The 22,407-nt window shown below is 49.2% G+C and overlaps 1 protein-coding gene across 1 annotated transcript in view; it reads right to left on the reverse strand.

The window, feature by feature from the left end:
• Nucleotides 1-81: 81 nt before the first annotated feature.
• Nucleotides 82-22,407, reverse strand: part of VPS8 (VPS8 subunit of CORVET complex) — a 66,779-nt gene continuing 44,453 nt past the window's right edge. The window contains exons 37-45 of the mRNA XM_077785613.2: nt 22,116-22,158; nt 21,229-21,332; nt 20,110-20,188; nt 18,724-18,806; nt 12,797-12,877; nt 11,295-11,464; nt 10,533-10,701; nt 1,445-1,525; nt 82-806 (exon numbers count right to left, since the gene is read on the reverse strand). Of these exons, the coding sequence (XP_077641739.2) occupies nt 651-806; nt 1,445-1,525; nt 10,533-10,701; nt 11,295-11,464; nt 12,797-12,877; nt 18,724-18,806; nt 20,110-20,188; nt 21,229-21,332; nt 22,116-22,158 (966 nt within the window). The 3' untranslated portion in view covers nt 82-650. The remainder of the gene's footprint in view (nt 807-1,444; nt 1,526-10,532; nt 10,702-11,294; nt 11,465-12,796; nt 12,878-18,723; nt 18,807-20,109; nt 20,189-21,228; nt 21,333-22,115; nt 22,159-22,407) is intronic.

Raw genomic sequence — 22,407 nt, forward strand, 5'->3', positions numbered from 1 at the left:
TGAGCTTCTCCCACAGGCACAAGATGTATCTTTCTCTTACCAGCAGCCCACTCACAGGAGTGCAGAAGTCACACAGGGAAGTTCAACCAAGGGCCTCTTTAATGGGTTGGTAGAACACAGCATGTGCAGGTCAGTTTGCTCACACAGGTGTCATTTCCTGCATTCTTCAACCTTCTCCAGATTTGCCCATTCTGTGCCCTCAGACCCCAGGGCTGTTGCTGTGAGACAGCAGGGCCAGGCCTTGCCAGAACAGCTGCTTTTAGCAGAACACAGAACTCAGGTGTGACCCCCAGCCACAGAACCAGCACAGCACAGGGACATGGGGCCTCTGGGCACAGGACAGGCTCCTCCAGCAGGGCAGAGCTGATTTAGTTACTTGAAAAAGTTCCCGCTGTTGCCACGAGCCCCTGGATCAGCACAGCAGCCCTCCCCGTGCCCCATCGTGCTGGGGTTTGTCCCCGAGTTCCACTTCCAGCCCAGCTGCCCCACAACTGCCAAAGCACAGCTGGGGCATCACCCAGCCATGACCCACCAGTGTCCAGTGAGGGTCAGCACAGCAGGTTCTGGGAAAGGTGGTGTGGGGGAAAATCCCACGCTGTGGTGGGAGGGCTCCCCAGCACCACGTCCTGCGAGCAGCCAGGGCAGGAGCGCTACTCTTCAGCCAGCGGAGGGGGCGTCAGGTGCAGCTGGAAGTTCTCGTTCTGGAAGACGCTGCTGGTGGCCGGCTCCCCGTGGGAAACACTGAGCAGCCCGTGCTTGTCACCGCCACCGTGGCCCCCGCGCGCCAGCTCCGTCAGGAGAGCCAGCTGCAAGGAAAACCCCCTGGTCACCCTGGGAACACTCCTGCAGGGTACACAGAGCCCTGTGTCACTGTGTCCCCACTGCTGCAAGAGAAACCTTAACCCAGGTAAAGCCAAGGGCATGGATGGCATGCAGGAACCCTACAGAGCTCTGTGCAGGTCACCAGTCCTCAACTGAACAACTCTCCAGGGGTCTTTGCTTTGAAGTCATAATTTAAAAACAAACCCAGAAAGAACTGAAAGTGCCAACATCCACAGCCAAGACAGGCAGGAGGCACAAGGAAAATGCCAGGGACAGAGGGAGCCGCGCTCTCCTTGGGACAGCACAGGCATAGGAAGAGGGAGTGTCCCCAGTGACTGCAGGAGCTACAGTGTCTAGAGGGGAGCTTAGTTACAAATCCACAAAGGATCACCCCATGGACACTTCTCAGGCCCAGCAGAAAGCCAGAGGCATTCCTAAGGTTTCCCTGCCAGTGGCTTCCTCAGCATGGCTACCTTGCAGTGTACCACAGCCAAGTGCCAGCACTAGACCTAACCCCAGAGAAAAGCCAGAGCCCTTGCTTGCCAGTGCCAGTGTCTGGCTTGGCCACATGAAAAATGCCCATCAGCAGTTTGAAAGCAGAAGGAAAATGGAGGGTACGTACTCGGGAAGTGCCTCGGTTGAGTCGGCAGAGCTGGTCAAAAGCTTGGATTTGCTGAGGATCCAACACAGACTCTGAACTCATCTGAGAAAGAGTAAAAAAAGTTACAGAAACCACACAGAGCAGGCTGTCAAGTTCCTACACACAGAAAATAATTCCTGGGCTGGGAGCAGACAGTCCACAACCTGTTTGGGATGTCTTTTTAGCCATCTTACCTTTGGCATGAAGCCACTATGTGCATCCTAGGTTTGTGGGGGAAAAAAATTAGTCCTGTTCTTACCCAAAGGACAGTTACACCCCTGCATCCACAGTGAGTTATTGCTGGGCTCTGTCCCTGATGGCACAGACCGACAGTACTGGGATACCTCTGAGGAAGGAAAAATGGCACGGGAGAACTCACTCACAGCCAGCTGGGAAGAGAAGTAATGGGCCTCTGGGGCCAAGCAGCCTCTCCAGGCTCCTTCCCAGGCAGCAGCAGCAGCAGCAGCTTCCCCCAGCCCTTTCCCATATCCCAGCCCCACCCAGCCCAACACCGCAGCACAGGAACACTGGAGGGGCACGGGCTGTGTGTGCCTGCTACCCCATGACTCTGCCAATGACTACTGGCATCCTAAAATGACATTATGAGGTCCCATCTCTTGTTCTCTAGTGGGGTGTTACAGACAAAGCTGGGAACTGAGGGGTGGAAAGGGGAGGAAGGTGAGTCATATGGCAGTGGCAGCCACGTCCCGAGACTGCAGCCCTGCCCAGCTGTGGGGTACAAGCCCAAGTGTCCCCCAGCAGTGAGGGGCAGCTGCAGGTGAGGGCAAAGAGAGGGCCCAGAGCTGCACCAAGAGCAATAAGGCAGAGAGGGTGGCACACACTCAAACTGCTGTAAATGGCACCATTTACATGTCCCAGGGAGAGATGACAAAGCATCACAGATTCTTGTAGGTTTGTTCCATTTATCACACCACTGTGTTTCTATTTTGAATGTTTCTGCTCATATTGCAAAGCAAAAGCATCATCAAGAAACCCCAAGAGAAGCCAGGAGAACAGCCTCCCTCATGAGCAGCAGGCTGGCATCTGTTGTCTCTGGGGATCTATTTTTAAGGGAACATTCAAATACCTTCTCCAAAATACATTTCCCAGGGGCTACTAACCGAAAATTCTACAATCCTGCCAGTGGGTACCGACTGAAGCTGCATTGATTTTGGGCTCTTTGGCAAGGGGAGATGCACTGAGCCCCCCTGGGGCTCCTGGAGCCTGGATGGTTCTGAGACCATCCCAAAACCCACGCACGTCTTGCCTTTGATCATTAGTCTGGGAAGAGAACCACGTCCCAAGTGTGGATCACTTATGCTGGAAACATTTGCCAAACTCTCTCCTTCTCCAGGATATTCTCTATAGTGTAAATAACTATTTGCCAGTCAGGGAGCCAGATACCCCCATTCCCTGCACACCTGGCTTTGAGCCTGGGACAGGCAGGGTCAGGGACTCACAGCCAGCAGGTTGTACTAGTGCTTCCCAGGGGCATACAGGTCATCCTGACTTGGAAAACAGAAAAAGCAAGGAATAACTGTCCTCCACAGTTGCTGTGGCCACAAGCATTCAAGGACAGGAAAATGCAATATAATTGGCCTTCCCTCTCCTGCTCACTCCCTACCACATGTACATAACTATCAATCAGGCTGTTCCCAGGCTGATGAGCTGAAATATTGCAGGCAATTCTTTCTGTTGTCATGGAAACAACTGCTGTCAGGCCTTTTCCTTTTTTACCATGTCACTAAAGGCATGTTTCCCTTCAGGAGCCACGGGAGGCTCCCGGGGTCCCGCAGCAGCACCTGGGTGTCAGTGGAAGGTGCTGAGCTCACCCCAGAGCACAGCCTCTGTCTCAAGGGCTGGCCACCTCTGACATGGACCCTTCAGCACCTCCAACCTGTTTCCAGCCACAGCCTTACACCCCTTCAGAAAGGCCTCAGACAAGACACAGAACCCCAGAGAGGCAATTCATCTTCTGAGGATCTGAGCCAGGAGGAAGGAAAAAGGCTTTTTTCATTTCCCAGCCCTCCCAGATCCCACCACTAATGCTAATCTCTATTGCATGTTTTTCTTGCACGTATTCCACCCCCTCTGGTAGTCACCACACAGCCCTCCCAAGCTTGCAATTATCTTTAATTTAACAGCTACAAATTCCATCGCCGGCAAGTGCTTAAGCAAAGCAGATTCCAACAGTCCGAGTGAAGGCACTGTCCATAGTCACACCAAGGGACCATCCCAGAGCTGTCCCTCAGCCATTCCTTCCACACAAGCTACTGCTGCATCAGTTAGAGCTTCAGAGCAGCCCACTGCCCATGGGGCTGCTCCCTTAACATGGGGAGACGCAGCTAGAAGTCCTGGGGAAGGGTTTGGGATTCTGAGGAACAAAGGCAACCCTCCCCACATTCCCATTTACAGAGCTGAGCCCACAATGAAAACCCAGCCAATTCATGTTAAACTAAGTAAATCTGCCTCTCTTCTGTTGGATAAGGCCCTGCTGGTTTTAGCTACTCCCAGGAACCCGGAATGATGAACCAAAAAGAGAGCAAGGCAGGCTGTGGCCCAAAGTCACTGCAATGACAGTGACATTACAGAGCTGTTCAGGAACTTCAGGGAAACCTGAGGACACCCTCTGAGAACAGCAGTGTCCTGCTGCTGCTGCAGAGCCCCTGCCCAGGGAGATGCCAGGAACACCACCCGGCCCACGCTGCACAGGAACAGCCTGGCAGGGCTGCCCTGCCCTGGGACAGCCCCAGAGCCTCCAGAACCTCACCCGTAGGAGCATGCAGGGCCTGGCAGCAGGTGAGCCCTGCCTGCTCCCTGTCAGAGACACCAACAGCCTCAGCTGCCCAGGGCAGAGCAGCCTCCCAGCACAGGCAGTCTGTCACCCAGCCCTGGCCTCTCACCCCTCAGCAGCACCAGGGGAAAGGCAGATGTCTCTTATTTCCAGCTGAACTTGAGCAGCAAATCTCCCACTCGGGGCCTGGGAGAGCACAGGTCTGTTTGTGCTCTGACAGAGTCACTGCTGCAGCCACGTGAGACTGCAGTGACAGGAGAGGAGGGCACTGTCTGTGTGAGACAGGGAAGCACACAGGCACATCCCTGTGCTCCCACTCATGCTCTGGCTGGCTGCTCCTGCCTACACCAGGTGCTGCTGGGATATTCCCTTGGACTTCTACTGATGCCTTCAGCCAAAGGAGCAATAACACTGCTCAGAGTTAATTAGACAAACACAACCCCCACACATCCTCACTGGACACCACAGCCCAGCAGACACGGTGCTCATTTCTCATCCAGCACTCTGAGAGAAGCATGCCAGCACATGGATTAAATATGAAAGATGGCACCCAACAGGCCTGTGCTTGGGCTGAGCTCAGCACCTGCACCTGAGAATTCAGAAGCCCCATGCAGAGAATTATTTTTCTAGAGAAAAGCCAAGAGGCTGTTGAACAGATCCCACAGGGCAAAGCACAGAAGGCTGAGGAGGTGCAGTGTTTTCTCAAGGGCAGGAGCTGGGGAGAGAAAGGGAAGGTAATCACACAATGTCCCAAAAGTTGGAGGGACCCATGAGGATCATCAAATCCAACCCCTGGCCCTGCACAGACATCCCAACAATCCCTCCCATGCCTGAGAGCTTGTCTGAATGCTCCTGGAGCTCTGGCAGCCTTTGGGCTGTGCCCATTCCTTGGGGAGCCTGGTCAGTGTCCCATCACCCTCTGGGGAAGAACCTTTTCCTGATATCCAGCCTAACCCTGTCCTGACAAAGCTCCAGCCATTCCCTCAAGTCCTACATAAAAGACACACAGAAGAGGGAAGAAATCCTACTTGGTTGTAAGGGTTAGTGACCTCTCCCTGCCAGAGGCTAATCAGTAATGTGACCCCAAACCTTACAGAAAACCCATGGGAACACCTCTGTTTCCTGTCCCCTTCATCCTCCTGACCCCTGGGAGCAGCCTGGCACTGCTGTGTATCCAGAAGGTTCAGCACATGCCCAGCCCAGCTCTGGCCCCAGGAGCTCAGCTGCAGCTGCCCAAGTCACACACAGACCACACAACTTGTTCTTGTGCCACAGGCTGTGAGAGGGTTGTGGAAAAATCTGCAGCTTCCCACTGGTGGGATTTACCTGACACTGATGCTCCCCTGCTTTCCTGAAAGGCACCATCCAGAACAGCTCCTGCACCCTGGGCTACAGCCAGCACCACTGGCACAGTCCCTCTCCTACCCTCCCATCAAGGGACTACAAACAGCCAAAGCCTTGGCTTGCCTTTATTTCGCTCCCCTCTTTCAGAGGAACATCAGTCAGCAGTCAGAGGCACCCTTAGCCTATTTCTCAGCTTGGAATCACAGAGGGGAACAGCCATCCTCCTTGCAGCAGCAGGAGCCAGCCCAGCTCGAGGAACAGCTCCCCTGGGACATGTCCCTGCTCCCAGGCCCCTCTGTGAGGCACAGTGACCTCCTGCCCTCCCTGGTGCTGTGCTGGATCCTGATGGACACACCCTGGGCTGTGAGACACCAGCTCAGCTCACAGAACCACTGCCAACAGGGACTGCTGCAGTTTATGGAATATCCACAGGTTGCTGCAGCCCAGCAGCTGCCACTGCATTTCAATAAGCCTCTTCTACACATCCTCCCAGACTGGAATGCTTTATTAAAAGGAAGGAAATTTTCATCAGACTGTAGGAATAGTTTCTTAGAAATTGAGATGTAAAGTCAAGCTGAGATTACCCACTTTTGCCATGACCCTTCCCCAGGTAATCCTGGTCTCGTTGCTCCTGGCTCCAGGCAGTTTGGGATCAGCTGTCCCTGCCCCCTGTCAGTGTCTCACAGACCCCACAGTGCCAGACTTTGGACTGCAGGTAGTGCAAGGAACTTTCTGCCAGGCTGCAGACTGCTCTAAAGCAAGGCCAGGGCACAGAACTACAACTCACTCTGATCTATCTCAAAAAAACCCACAAAACAACAAAACTCACCCAACTCCTCTAGCATGAGAAGCTCAAGGAAACAGTCAATTTTGATTTAAAAGCTGTTACAGGATAATTCTGGTTTTCAAATCAGTCTTTTTCAATTTGTATTGTTTGCAGTTTTAGCTTTGGTGCCAGTCCTCCCCTACCCACTCATGGAGACACCTGCACTCAGCATTCTTACTAGATCACTTTTGATCACTTTTGTTTCCATTACAAGCAATCAGAGATGTTCTGTATCTCCAGTTCCTTCCTCACATGGATTTCCTGTGCACTGCTGAAGTGAAGGAATCCACCTCCAAAGCCCAGGAGGATATTTGGACTGGATATTTGCTCAGTTAATTTGTACACGGGAACATTCTCCACAGAGGAGAGAATGTCCATTCTTGTAACTGTGTAAAACACTGGTTATCTCTATAGTGTTACTGGGGGAATCACATCTAGGTATTTCCAAAGCTACAAATCCCTTGGAAGTTTTTTGTATTGCTGAAGACAAGTTAATAACTGATGGGCACTGTTGCCCTGAAAATAGTAACACCGGCTCTGTCTTCTGATGGATGGAGGTCATGTTGGTGAAAAAAACCATCCTAAACCTTCACTACTGCCCAAGAGAAAGCACATGGTGCAGAGGGACCTTTCAGGTCACATGGGGGATGTGGCACCAGCCCCTCCCACGTGGGAATCCTTCCGAGGCTCCGGAAGGCTGTCATAGGGAGGGACATGGGAAATCTGCAGGACAGAGCCCAAAGGTAGAGCCTGACAAACTGGATTAACTATGGATCAAGTCCATTGTCCATCCTGACGTGACTTGACAGGATTAAACTCCTGAATAAAACATATCTGCCATCTGGACAGCTCCAACAGCAGCATGCTCAGAACTCCTCGGACACAGAATAACCAGAGCATGGCAGCTCAGGGGTTTGTGGCAGGGCTTACGGCCCAGGAGCCAAGACTCTTCCTCTCCCTGATCCCCACTGTATAAGCTGGCAGAATAAATGAAGAACATTTGCTCACTGAAATGAGGCAAATGAGTTTTGGGAATCAGTGGCTGGGATACTCGGAGCCTTTCCCGCAGGTATTCGGGCAGTGGCCCAGCTGCTGAGCCTCATCCCCCACAAACACCACAACAAACATACAGCCCTGCAAGTGCATTAGGGACCCACCAAAAAAAACATGCTCCCATTTCTTTTAGCTCTCATTAGCTCTCATTTAGGGGATGCTCCAAGGCAGGGAGAGCAGGACAGATAATGGTCCAGCCCCAGAGGGTTACCCTTGGGAAGCCAGTGAGGCTCAGGGGTAACACAGAAAGCAAAAACTTTTGGTAGTAGAACCAGAGGAAAGAAAATCCCCTATGCCCTTCTTTCTGCTCCCCTTGGCTGGGGCAGAGTGTGCCAAGCCCTCATCCCAGCCAGGTTCCACTTAAATCCATGCTGTCACTGATCCCATAATGGGTCGGTGCTGGCTTGTGGCATCTCTCCACCTCCCTCAGTTTCAGGGAATGGCCCCAGCATCACACACAGAGCACAGGGGCAGAGGAAGCACTGTCTGTTGGGCTGTCGTTTCACATACACATCTCAGCCACACTGCACAATTCAAACTGACAGCCTTTGCCTGGGCAGGGCAGAATTAGTGCTGTGAAATGCACTCCAGATGCTCAGTGGCATTTCTCAGTATGACTCTACTCCTAATTCAAGGCTTCCTAAGAAAATAAATATGTCAACTGAAGATCACTGTATTAGATTTTGCCAGGAGAGGAACTAAGCTTTCGGGGTCTTCAAAAGGACTACAGGGAAACATCCTCCCCACAGATCTCTGTGCAGAAGGGCCTGGGAGCCCCAGATCTGACCCTCAGGAGGGCAGGGCTGGAAACACAATGCTGTTAGCAGGACCTCACTCAGGATTTCCTGCTCACAAACACCAGCTGTGGAGCCAGAGCAGCTTGTCCAGCTCAGAGCTCTGTGTCTGGCCAGGGCCAGCAGAGTCAAGAGAGGACACAGAGAAGCCCCATCTCCCCCAGGCTGCATTCCAGCATTGCCCCAGCACAGAAACTCTGCTCTGTAGCTCAGCCTCATGCCAGGTCAGAGGAATCCTTAATTCTCCCAGGGTTAATTAATGCTGCTGAGCAGTGACTGTTCAGCAAATTTCCTGCAGGAGCTGGAGATTCCCCAGTCTATTGCCAAGTCTAAATACACTCAGTTTTTTTAAGACATGACTGCGCAACAGTTTGGTCACATGCAAATACAACAGTTAAATGTCGTAGTTTGGATATATGAGGAACATCCCAGACTTGGAGAGGAGCTGGGATGCAGAGGGGAGAAGATGGGGGCTGGGCAGTGCTGGGGTTCCTCTGAGCTAGGCTGTGTGGAGCAGGAAGCCACTATGTCCCTGCCAAGAGCACGTGGCAGCAGCAGCAGCAGGGCACCATCCTGCGCTGGGGTGGCCTGGGATGACACTTTCCAGCTAGCACTACATGATCCATGCTGTAAATTTTCTTCCCATCCAGTCTCTCCACACCTCCATTTAGGCCCAAGTCCCAGGCAGCCCTTCACTTCCATCAGTTAAATAAAAAGAAGCATCTTCTCTCCCTTACCCCATCACTGCCATGGCATGTGGAGCATTTTCCCCTTCTTTCTCTACAGAGTAAGTCAGACTGATGTCAAAGGGGAGCCACTGGGGCTCCCTGACTGCCCAAGAGAAAGCCAGAGATAACCCAATTATGAAGCACTGGAATCAAGTGTCAGGCACTTGAATGCTGAATGCAGTTTTAGTAGTTAATTCTGCTTTTAGTTTTTAAACTACACCCCAGCCTGTCATCCCCATTTATGTCCACTCCTTTGGAGCAGGAGTGCAGAGGGTGAGGTGTGGGGCTGCTGAACTTTCCCAGCCTTAGATGCAGTGCCCACATCCCACTGTGGCAGGACAGGAACACACACACTGCTCAGCCTGGTTGGACCACACTCGATGTCCAAGCCCCTGGGAAAGCTTTGCTGCTGTCACCAAATCAAAGACTAACACAGCCTGACTGCAGAGACTTCATGGTGCTCCACACAGGCTGCAAAATTCCCTCTCCCCACATCTCCTCCAAGCAGGGAGCCTCTCCTGTGAGTGCAGCAGCTGACAGCAGCTGACAGCGGCCCTTAGCCAGTTTTTGATCAGGAGGAGTTTGGCAGGAATTGAAATAATCTGCTCCAACAAAACCAAAGTACTACTATAAAAACATACTCCAAGACTGAATTATTTTGGTTCCAGGAGTGAGAACGCTGCTCCATGCACATCCATACAGTGACATGCACAAAGTACCCCAAGGCACTTGGGAACAAACCCTCACCCAGGGGCCACTGGAACAATGAGCAGAGCTGAGCTGCCCATATGCAACATCCTTTAAGAGAACCCAACAAACCACCTGCCATGGGGGCTTACCATCCACAGCACCAGCCCAGGAAAAAGACAGCTCCATGCATATTTGAGGCTGTACTTCAGTTTGAATTAGGGATGATGAAATTTTCAGTGCACAAATACTGACAATAAATACAAATTGATTCTCTGTTCTCTCACCCAAATCCAGCTGCATCAATCTTGGTTACACTCAAGCTTCTTAAAATATTGTGCAAGCACTTAGTGAGTCAGAGTCTTTTATCCAGAGACAGATTATGTGCTAGGAAGGTGGAACAGAAACTCCACAATCCAGCCACAAGGAATGTGCCAGCTTTCAATCTAAGTTTTATATAAAACACACCTTAAAAAAAATGGACAGGAATTGTCCACACAAGCAGCTGCAAGCATCCAGCTCCCCCTCACAGGTGCTCATTCAGCCCTTTCAGCCACCTCTGTCTCTTCCATTGCCCATTTCTTCCTGGGTCCAGGAAATAGCATTTGCTTTGCTACCAGTGCTAATGAATGCACTCTGCAAACACATTCATCCTAGACCTTCTGGATGAACAAATTTCTTTGACTTCCAGAGTTGTACTCCCATCAAAATAACCTGGCATTCAGTAAAGTGACCGATTAGCTGCTGAGAGCATTTGACAGGTTCTGATCAGTCTTGTCTGGAAGCAGAGAGAACAAAGTGATGATGAAAGGTACCTGACAAGAAACCACCTCACAAAACTTACCTGTGCCAGGGATGCTGCAGTCCCTTTTTTCAGCTCTGAGAAGTTCTCACTCAGCTTCCCTCCCTTGTTGCTCGAGTTGCATTTGTAGCACATCCACCTCATGAGGCCCTTGGTGACCACCCCACACTCCTTACTCAGCAGGCACAGCGAGTGGTACAGGTGTCCACAGCTGGGAAGAGAGGAAGGCAGTGCTGGGAAGCAGGGCAGCACCTCCTGGGCTCTGCACGGTGAGGGCGAGGGGCTGCCCAGTGGGCAAGGCTGCATCTGGGAAGCAGCAGATCAGCAGTGTATCCTCACCCTCCTGCTGATTTCCAGACTCACAGAATCAACACTGGATGCCCATTTGCTGATACAGCTACAGACTGCAACACCAAGGTAACAATGATTTCACCTTATTTTACAGACACCTGGGCACAGACAGGACATGGGAGATGCCAGGGCTGTGGCAGGTCCAAGATGTACAAATAAACAAATGAGGCCAGGGTGTTGCAGAGCCCAAAGCACACTGCTGGGAGAGGGGACAGAAAACTGACAGCCAGCTCCTGGGACTGGGAGGCCATTCCTCCCAGGCAGGCAGAGCTGGCTGCATGCAAAGCAGCCTCTGATGGGTGTGATGAGCCAGCCCTCTCACAGTGCAAGGCAGCAGGGAGATGTGCTCACAGGAATACAGATCATTACTCAGGCAAGCCAACCAGTAGAATTTGTTTCCCCTTTTAAAACTATTAACACAATCACAGCTGCAACCCCACTCCTTAACTTTACCTGAAAACAATGATTTCATCAGCAGTTTCTTGCCTCCTTTTGTACTGCTGGAGACAGATGCAGCAGTAATCCTGCTTTGGAGTAAGGCCTCTGGTGACAGAGGCTCTCAGGTTACACAGGGACCAGTGCAGATCGTGGTTTAAAAGGCTTGTGGTTGTCTCTAGAAGGGTCTGTGTGGAAGACAACACACAGAATAGGTCACCTCCAGACTGCAGAAGCTCCCTGCCAGCCAGTTCTTCAGAATAAGCCACTTAGCAGCTCACTGAGAGCAGAAACAACCCAATAAAATCACTTCTCCTATGCTTTCTATCCCCTGACCTCAAAACACTTATCCTTTCATCACACATTAATGGAGCAATTCCTCTGCACTCTCAGAGTGCAGACCAGTCCTGTATTGACTTTTGCCCAAGAGCATTAACAGAGGCATGGCAGGCTCATTTTGTCATCTTCCACATCAAATGTCCTTTTTTTTTCCCCCTTCTACCTGGCAAGCTGCTGGTTGTATCCCCATTTTAGGAGAAATGTACTAATAAAAATCAAAGCATCAAAGCTCAAATGCACTGTGGCAATTAAAGTCTTTAAAAAAACCCTGAACTGCTCATCTGCTTGTCCTTCCCAATGGATGCTCATTTTCCTGGAGCCTAGAGAACCACTCTGAGTTTCCAGCACCAAGTTTCTCTCAGGCACAGGGGCTCTGCTCCCTGATTCATATCCATGCTCCACAGCAGCAGCTGCCACAGGCTGCACCACAGGATCCACCCGGGCACAGCCTGTCCCAGAGCTGCCAGGCAGGGACAGGGGCAGGAGCTGCCCAGACCTTCTGCAAGAACACAAACACAGATAAAGGCTCCTGGTGCTCAGCCTCCACAGCAAAGCTTTTTCCCACTGTGCTTCTGCATTGCCTGCTGCTGTCTGGGGGCTGCCCTGAGCAGCAGCTGGGATGGCTCTGCCACATGAGGGATGAGAGGGGCTTGGAGGAACACTGTGTACTCTGTTCAGGGGAAAAGGAGTTTCAGAAAACTGCTCAAGTGTGGAGTCTGCCTGGGATTTGGGAATGGGCTGAGAAAAGCAGGACTGAGATTAAGAGGAAATCTCCCCAGGACACAAAGGAAGTGCAGCATTATCACTTGGAAGTGTAAAAACAGCCTAATTTAAAAACCTGTTATTTAAAACTGCATAGAAAGACAAAACATATCAGCTTTGTGCCTTTGAATCCCTGACTGCAGGATGAGCTGGAGAAAAAGCAGATGTTTATCCTTCTGGTACATTTAACACAGAACTGAGCTGCTGAGGTGTTCACCATGTACCTGTCAGTCCCTTCACTTGCAATCTGTGAGCAAACCAAACTCCCTCCCCATCCCCAGTCTCACAGAAATCGCTCACATGCCCACTGACTTTGCCCTGCAGACAGAAATGACAAATAAGAGAGAGAAAGAATAGGCCAGGCAGCTAAAATGATGCTGCATGCAGTGGTGGACAGAACAGAAACACAGGCAACTTACTTGTTCATAGTTAAAAGTGTCCAGCATTCCCAGGACAAGCCCTTGAATTTCTCCAAGTTTCCCTTTTCCATAAACTGGATCCTGTATGAAGAAATGCAAAGCTGCAGTTGAATCACAGGATATGACCATTCTGATTCTTTTTAGGTCTTTTTTTTCCTCTGGATTGGAACTGCAAATGAAAGCTACAACTGCAGAGTTAAATACACTGCACTTACACAGGGACAGCAGAATAATCCCACACACTGATGGGAAAAATCAGTAATTAGCAAAACTCAGTAGGTAACAACATCACTATAAATTAGTGTGCCTAGGTCAAAACTGGAAACCCCATTCAGGAGCTGCAGGAGCTGACTGGAGAGTACATTTGAGGAATATTGAAGGGAACAGCATGGCCAGCCAGCTCTCAGCCCCCACTGCCCTGTGATCTTGCCCAGCCAGGAGTGCCTCATCCCCAGACCCCTCTGCATGTGCAGGCTGGAAGAGCACACCCCAGTCCCTGCTGAGCCCACAGCCCAGCTGGCAGAGGAACAGGGCCCTGGGGCTCTCCTGGTGCTGCAGGGATGCCCTGAACAGCTTTATTGCTATGTCCCAGCAGCACAAGCACAGGGCTGTGGTACAGGTCATCATCCTGGGCATCTCCCCCTTCCTCCCACCTGCTCCAGCCCAAACAGCCCTGCACACCCACCCTGGCACCCCCTGAAGCATCACTCTGTGCAGGAAGCTGAGAAAGCTGTCTGAGGGAAGGGGCGGGCCATGGGCAAAAACAGATCAGCAAGATGTGGAAAGGAAACTAACCCAGAGCACAGAAAAATGGTGGGGACACAATGGAAACAGGAACAGGAGTGGGATAAACAAGCTCTGGATAAGATGAATGAGAGAAGGAGTAGGAGCAAGGTTGATTCCATGCTGGGACTGGGCAAGAAGAATTGAGAGCGACAAAGACAACTAAAGCAGCATGGAAGCTACACTACAAGACCCTAAGGGGTGCAAGACAGAACAGCAAATAAGTCAAGGAACTCCTGAACAACCACCCTCGTGGGCAGTGTGACAGGCAGAAACACCAATATTCAAACCTAAATAAAAGCAACCCTCAGTAACAGCACTGAGTCAAAACCAGCTGTGGATTTGGAGCATGTGGAGGAAGCAAGAAGAGCTGGATGTGCTGCACAGGCTCTTTTTCTGTTGGGTGAACAGCACAGCACAGGAAGGGCATTGCACTGCAGGGATTATGGAGGCAAAGGATTTCCAGAGAGCAGGAATGTGATCCAGAGCACAGAGCAGGTAGGCAGGCAGCCAGCAGCTCCTCTTCTAAAGCCCTCAAGTACATTGCCAACAGGTGTCTCACAAACTGTCCCAATCCCACAATTTCCATACAGCACCTCAAACTTCCTAAGCTACAAGTGGAGCTTTTCAAAGCCACTGGTTTCCTGTCTAGACACAGAGCAGAAAAAGAGATGTGAAAAAGAGGGAAGAATAAAGACCCATCTGCAGCTTTGCAGAGGGAGAACACAAGTCTGAGGGCTTTCTGCTGCTGTCTTTTCCTCAAGTCATGCTTGATAATGTTTAAAAATAACAGCAACTGGGAAGAAAATGGACTTACTTCCTCCCACAGGAGGTCCATGGTCTGGCCAAGCCTCACCCTGAGTCTGGCAGCCCAGTGCCAGCAGTGAGTCCATGGCCATTCCCTGCTGGAGCCATCGGATGGGATGGGCTGGAGCTGCCTGCCTGCCTCCAGCATCACACCCACGGCTCCCAGGTCACTTCTCCAGACAGTTATAAAGCTTCTAAATTGCAGCTTCAAACCCCATAGAACTTCCAGCCACAAAAGCCTTGTGGGATCCATTCGTTTTATGGAGGATTATCTTTCATTAATTCCCCCTTCTAAAATTGGTCTTAGGTTGGAATTCAGGCATACTCCAGACATGGATGTGCCAGCCCATGCAGTGGAACAGATCCCAGCAGCCTGAGTGGCATCAGCACAAGGAGCCAGAGCCAAACTGGCTGACCTGGGCTGCCACCAGCAAACAGATGGGAAGAGCTGGCAGGGATCCACACACAGCCCAGAGGTGCTCATTCAGCCCTTTCAGCCACCTCTGTCTCATCCATTGCCCATTTCTTCCTGGGTCCAGGAGATAGCACTTGCTTTGCTACCAGTGCTAATGAATGCACTCTGCAAACACATTCACTTCAGCTTCTCCCCTCTGCAAGGGGCCAGAGAATCACTCCACACACGACTAATCCCAGTGCTAATCTCCCAAACTAGGAAGAAAAAATAGCCAAAGCCCTAAGCAGGAGTGGAACAAATATAAGAGAAGTTTTCTGAATCTTTCTGCTTCCAGTCTGGAACAGTTTTTAGAGAATCAATCCTTCCTCTCTTTGGGGTCCCTACTGGTAGCTTTTACATATCTGGCTTCTCCAGTTCTCCATTTTGTAGGAGGCATCAGCTGCATCTGCTTACAAAACATTCATGAAGGATTACAGCTTTGTAAGGGAATTAACACTCAACCTCTCAGCCCTCTTCAGAGAACACTCACATCCTTAATAACATGGAGTTTTTCTTAATGCTCAAGAGGATTCCTCTGGTATCTCTCCTAATGCATTTAGTTCAGACTTCCCAGTTAATAAATCACTCCCCAACACTATAAAGGATGAGCAGGAGCAAATCTATCAACTGTTATTTCATGTGACTTCAGTTAGGTAACACAGAGCCCAGGTGCTGGGACAGGCAGGTGCCAGAAGTCTGTGACTTCTCTGGGAAGCTGCAGATCTGCCCCAGCCCCTGCAAGGTGCCCTTTGGCCAAACACTTTGGTTACAAAGCTGACATTTGCATAAGGTATAATCTGTAAGCAGTTAAGACCAGAAAAGGAAGAAAAACAGTCTGCTAAAATTGGAATACTCTAATTCCTTTTCAGAGGGCAAGATAATCTACCTCAGTTCACTGATGTTATCCACCTTCCAACAAAACCCCCAGTGAATTCCTGGGCAGCTGTGCCACCTCCCAGCCTGCAGCTCCAGCACGTATATGCTCTATCATAAACCTTGAGTTCTGCTGAAACAGCATTTGAGGGCCCTGTCAGACAAGCACCACTTGTAATTCTGCATTTCACCAAAATATTTGGAGGGCTTGGAAAGGCTGCATGCACTCCAGAGCCCAGAAAGGCTGGTTTCGGTATTTCCTTGTGGTCACAGTTAAGGTGGCACATCAGTAACACACCTAAGTGCCTTGCACAGAGCTCAGAGCCAAGACAGAAGGGTTTGGCAACAGGGTTTAGAATTTTGCATGGCTTCAAAGAGGAACTACACAGCTCTGCAAAAGGAACACCCAGCCAGGGTTAACAACACAGGGATCTTCCTTTCTGGGAAAGCACCAGCTGTGCCTGCCATGTTGTGATTCTTCCCTGCAGGGCACTTAAATGGCATTCCCAGATAACCCAAGGAAGCAGATGACTGGAAGGCAAAAACTCCAGTGCTCTCTGCTGCCTAGCTCCAAGGGAGTTTTCTTCCTGATCCCCAGCAGGGCCAGGGTTCAGAATGCCTGAACATTTGAGCTCGGCACTCATGACAAGGCCACAGAGTAAGACCTGCTCATCACCATCCCAACACCAGCTTCCCAGCTGGATTCCAAGCAATGCTCTCCCCCCAGGGCCAAGCTGTGCATCCAAATAAACTTCACAGAAACTTCCCACAGGCACCCTCTGCAAACCCCTGAGCAAGAGTTTAGCAAAATACAGCCACAAACCCACAGACAGCAGTGAGCTGGAGCAGGGCAGTGCCAGGAACCCAGGAATAAGGGTTGGTGGTAAGGCAGAGTGAATGGAAATGTGGGGGTTAAGGACAAGAGCACAGGGTTCAGTGAAGGGTTTGTCTTGTAACAAAGGATACTGTCCCCACAGGAGGTGCCAAGCACTGAAGGCAGCAGACTGGTGAGACTCAGCACAGGCAAGCCCTCAGAAGAGCCCATATCCTAATGAGGAGGATAAGAAGTTGGGAGAGGCTTAAGTGAGCTTCAGAAGTGAAAATCTTCAGAGGTGAAACCAGCCAGCAATTTCTGAAGGACACAGCTGAGCTGCTGGCATCTATCAGAGGATCCCCAGGATGCAGTGAGGAGCTCACAGCCACTCTGCTGCCCACAAATAAGCCAGGTCACATCACTCCACACACCTCAGGCGTTTGCAAATACATGGGTGTGAGTGAAATCCATAGAGGAGTAAGTGTGAAGAGGCAAAGTCAACTTAAAGATCCCTTATATCAACACCACCTCCCCTTCCATAGGATCTTCTCTTGTTTTTTTATTAAGTTATTTTTCCTACACCTGTTTTTGAGCTACAAGGTACCAATTACTGCCCCATTTTACTAACTTCTGATACTTTACATGGAATTCAGTCCTTTTCTCTGCATTTTAAGAAGTCGTCATTTTTTTTCTCTAGTTGTTAAAAAAAAAATCTGCCTTTCCAAATCTCTCTTTAGTCAGACTGAATTTGTCAGGCTGTCCAGGGAGGTGGAATGAGCAGGAGCAGTTCCCCCTTGTCTCCAAACCCAGTGACCAGAGCTGCACGTGCTGCTCTCAGTGATGCCTGACCCATTTCTCACCTGATGAAGCATCCCCTCAGCCTCCCCAGCAGAGCCATCACACCAACCACTTCCCTCTACAACAGACAAAACATTTCACTCCCCTGCTGCCTCCAGGACATCAGTGCCAAGCCCTGGAGAAGGGATTTTCTACTGCTGCTAGAAGAGTCCATCAGAACAGAAATAGAATGAAATATGTGAAGACTGCCATCAACAAGACTCTCCTTTCATCCCAAAGGAGAACAGGATCTTCCTCCACACTGTCACACCTCCCAGCTGTGTTATCAGTGTGGTCACTGCTTTAACTCCCACCCCATCTTGGCAGTCCTCAGCACAACCCAGGGAAGCCTCCCTTCCCTGGCAGCCTCCCATTCACTCACAGCTTCTCCATCCTTTCCTGCCTACATTAAACATCAAACAAAGCCCAACAGGAAATTATACCAAAACCTCAGCTAAAAGTAGACTAAATAAGTTATTGAAGAGCCATTAGGTTTCCTTGACACTTCCTTTGATAAAACCACATTTCATTTGAACACACTTTTTATTCACTCTCTTGCAACATGCTTTGCTATTTTAGGAGTTTGTTCAAAATCCAAGACTGTGTGTAATATTAATATCAAACCAAGAGTTTGTTAGAGGTGTGTGTTCACCCTGTGAAGCTGTAAGTCATTTTCCTCTCTCACTTGGAACAGAAACGCTGAACAGTGTCTCAACCCTTCAACCATTCCACTCCACAACACAGACAATTTTTCTAATTCCTTTTCTGCATTTCTCAAGGTTTGTTATTAAATCCCAACATCAGCTTTCATCTGTTTTGCAAATTAACAATTTATAGTTGCCTGTGATCACTCAACCCAAGGTCCTGCTTAAGATCAGCTATTCTGAAAGTTTGCTACTCATTAACTGCATCTCTAAAATAATACTGCACCACCAACATTTTGGGCCCAATCATGATCTTTCTGCAAAGCCTATACATTTTGCTGTAGTGTCTTCACAACTGTCCATCCCAGAGCCTTCACTAAAAGGCTTTAAACAAATTAACTTCCAAGTTTTGGTAAATTCATTGTGGCTTTGCCCTTGAACATGCCAAGTTTCATTTCCAAGTAACTGCAATCTCAGAAGTACTATTTCATTTGGTTTGCAGAAATTACTTCAATTACCTTCTCACAGGTCTGCGTTCCCACATGTCACCCCAGGTAACTCTATCAGCTTTTACACCTTATGCTTCACCAACAGAACATTTACTGAAACACTGAACAGACAATTAGCTGATCTCATCTCCAGCAACCTGGGAATACCTTCTCTCAAGAACACAGTGGCACAGCTTGCTGAAACCTCCTTCCCTTCAGGAACTCACCTGGAGAATCCTCTGCAGGATTGAGGGAAGAGCAATAAACGCAGCCATGTTGTTCAGCACTTGCATTGTCAAACTCTTCAAAGCTGGAATGTCAAACAACAGCCATAGCAGTTCATTAGGATTCCAGGAGTAAAGAGTGATCAGTCTTACAGATAGAGTTTTATTTCAGGTCATGGAGGTCATGGTTTTTGGTTTGAAAATAGCTTTTATACTTTTTTCTCCTGCACATACTGCACTAAGAACACAGCTTTTTGCAGCATAAAGGCTGTTTACAAGGTTTTGATCCCACAATACCTCTGTATTCCCTTCCTTTCCACACCCCCTGCAGTAAACACCCACATTTTCAATTACATGTTAATGCCACCATTCACTTCTCCTATTGCTACCAAATCCCACTTTGGATCCTTGTCTGTGCTACAGCCCACAGACTCTAAAACTTCCCAGCGTTGACCTTTGCATGAAACTTATTTCTAGATCCTAAATCTTCCCACATTGGGTCTGGGATGGAGCAAAAGACATTATTCAGAGAATCCCAGAGTAGTTTGGGTTGGAAAGGACCTTAAAGCTCATCCAGTGCTATCCTCTGCCACAGGCAGGGACACCTTCCACTACCTCAGGTTGCTCCAAGTCCCATCCAACCTGGCCTTGGACACTTCCAAGGATGGGGCAACCACACTGCTCTGGGCAACCTGTGCCAGGGCCTCACCTTCCTCACAGAGACAAATTACTTTCCAAAATCCCATCTAACCCAGTTCCCTCAGCCTTTCCTCACAGCAGAACTGCTCCATCCCTCTGATCACCTTGGTGCCTCCTCCAGGCTTGTTCCAGCAGCTCCACATTCTTCCCTGCTGGGGAGTGTCAAGACCAAAGCATCTAAGCCCCTTTTTAGCTAATCTTATCTCTCCCACAAAGGGAGGCTACTGTTCAAGGTGTGCTACGGACTCAGAAGTGGAGTAGAGAATGTAGCTGGTATATTCAAGTCCCAATAATTTTATATATGGCAGACATGTGCAGGCAGAAGTGCACAAAAGGGCTGGGCATGCACAATGACAGAGTATTACCTCAGGAGTTCCCCAAGTGCTGACTACAACCCACAGAGCCTTTGTACACATTGTGGCTCCTTCAGGGACCATCCTCACTGCAACCAATTTATTAGCACAGGCCGTGGTAGGCTTCTTCTTCCACACAGGACAAAACAAAGCAAATGAAAAAAACCCTATCCACCTGATAGCTGCAGCCTACCAGACACTGAACCCAAGCTCCTGCCAGTCAGGGAGAAGAATATTTAGGAATGGAGTAACAAAACAACTTCTCTTATACTCATTCACCAGAGGAGAGGCAGCACACAGCTTTTACTATTTGGGTCACAAATGTCAAAGTACTCACATTCAGAGTGTGGACACTGTGACGAACCAGAGGATTTCTGTGGGGACATCATGGCCTCAAGCAGGGGAAACCAGAGGGCCTGGAATCATGGAATGTGAGGAAAGAACCAGTAAGAACAGGGCAGTGCTAAAAATGAGCTGTGAGCAATGTCAGAGGCCACCAGCCAAGACTCAGTTCCACAGTCTGAGAACAGAACTGCATTTCTGATGACTGCTGTGGGACAGAGCTGAAACATGGCAAAGTAACCTCAGAGCAAAGCACCTTACTGGAATTGTGACAACAATGTACGTTTGCTTCATTCAGTCCCCAACTACTTCCCCATATGAGAGGCAAACTCTCCAGGGTAGAGATAGCTCACAGAGTAGGACAGTAAATGGATTCCAAATGGAAAGAGACTTCTAAATTCTCTTCCTATTTGTTGCAGAATGATACCATTGCAGGGAAGAAATGGAGCAGGTCAGCTCTCACACTGGGCAGTACTTGTGAAGAAATTAGAGTTCTTGACTTCCAGCCATGCCACCTCTTCAGGCATGGGATGAACATTTCTCTGTTCTGAGTTCAGAAATCGTAAAAACTATGCAGAATCCTAGGACTAAAGATGCCTTTGTGTCACTGACATGGGCAGAAAGGAAACACTTCCCCTCAATCTGAGGGGACAGGCAAAGCCAGCTCCCTCTGCTCAAGGCAGCTGCATTGCCTCCCCCCTCAGAGCCCAGGCTGACACTCAATTCAGGGGCTGTGAATAGCTCTGCAGCCACAGTGACAGCAGCAGCAGCTTTGTGCCACCAGGAAGCTGGCTCGGAGCTCACAGTGCCTCTGCAGTGTCTGACTGACATTTGTGCCCAACTTCCATCTGGAGCTGGAAAGGGGGAAGGCCGTGGTCTCATCCCTTCCTCCCTCTGACCTGAACTTTGCTTTGTGCTTCACCCTCATGAGTGAGGATTTCACTCTTACGGCTCCAAACCCTGAAGCACCACAGGGAGACCACAAGGAGAGGCACACAGTGATTGCCAGGACATACCAGTACCCAATGGATGTGGAGAGCAAGAGCCACATAAGGCAAAGCCTCAGGAGACACAGAAGCCTTGGTTGATTCTGGTGACACGTTTTTGACCTTACCTCTCGCTGTTGCTGGTCTAAACTGTGTGAATTCCTCTGGCAAAGAGCAATTGTTTTCATTAAAGTATCTTCAATATTTTCTAGCAAGGAGGGTTCAGATGAGCCTAAGTGTCAGAGGGGGGAAAAAGGAAATTACCATCATAAAAACTATTAGACAAGTTAACTCCCATTAGAAAAGTTAACTATCAATCCTTCTGAAAAATAAAATCATGCTGTTCATCTAAAGTCTGCTCAGTACTGTCAGCAACTACATTATAAAGACAAGTTCTGATTTTTGGCACTTTTCCTGAATAGCACAATAAATTGGGCAAGTAAAACATTTAATTTAATCAAACAAGGAAGATCTTAGCTGTGGTTAGGATACAATTAAGTAACAACTATGGGCACTGCATTTAATTAGGTGCCCATGAGTCCTTGGGCTAGTGAACAGCACATCTGTGCATACACTAATTTTCTGTGGGCAGAACATTCTTATTTATATATCTGAGAAATTTGCTTTTGAAAAAGCTACTCCCAGCTGTCTCCCATCACTGTTCCCATATAATGCCAGCTGAAGCTCAGTAATGAGTTTGAATGGATTCTGACATGGGAAATGTGTTTGGTAAGCCAGTGAGAGGACCAGTCCCAATGGGAAAAGCTGACAGGGCAGCTAGCCACACACACACAAACCATTCCTCACAGTGTTCGAGGTCTCTACCAAGATCAGAACACCAGAGTGAGGGAGTGTCATCCAAGTAGCTGCCATATGAACACAGTGTCACTACAATGCCTAGAATCCTGAAACAAATGGCTAGAAGCCTGAAACCATCTCATTATACCAGGTGTCAGACACATTTTGTGTTGATCTGTCTGTTTTTAAAAGAAAATGGAATTTAACTCAGTCTTACTTTCACCATCTTGAATAAGCACCAGCAACTTGCTCTGTAATCGCTGAAACAAAAGAGAGGACACAGAACAGTCAACTTAGGAGTTTAATCCCAAGAACCCTAATAGAAATGTTTTTCAAAGGTGTGGTTACACAGGTTAACCCCCATTTTTCTCCCCAGCCCAACTAACATGGCATAAACATTTTTCCAAATATGGAAAGGAAAGCAGGAGCTGAAAGAATTTTTGGCTATGAGAAACAAATTTCAGCATCTAGTATCTTCTAAATGTTTGAAGATTTGTCAGAAAAATATA

Source organism: Lonchura striata, chromosome 9, assembly GCF_050655825.1.
Source record: "Lonchura striata isolate lonStrDom1 chromosome 9, ASM5065582v1, whole genome shotgun sequence".
Classification (NCBI taxonomy): domain Eukaryota; kingdom Metazoa; phylum Chordata; class Aves; order Passeriformes; family Estrildidae; genus Lonchura; species Lonchura striata.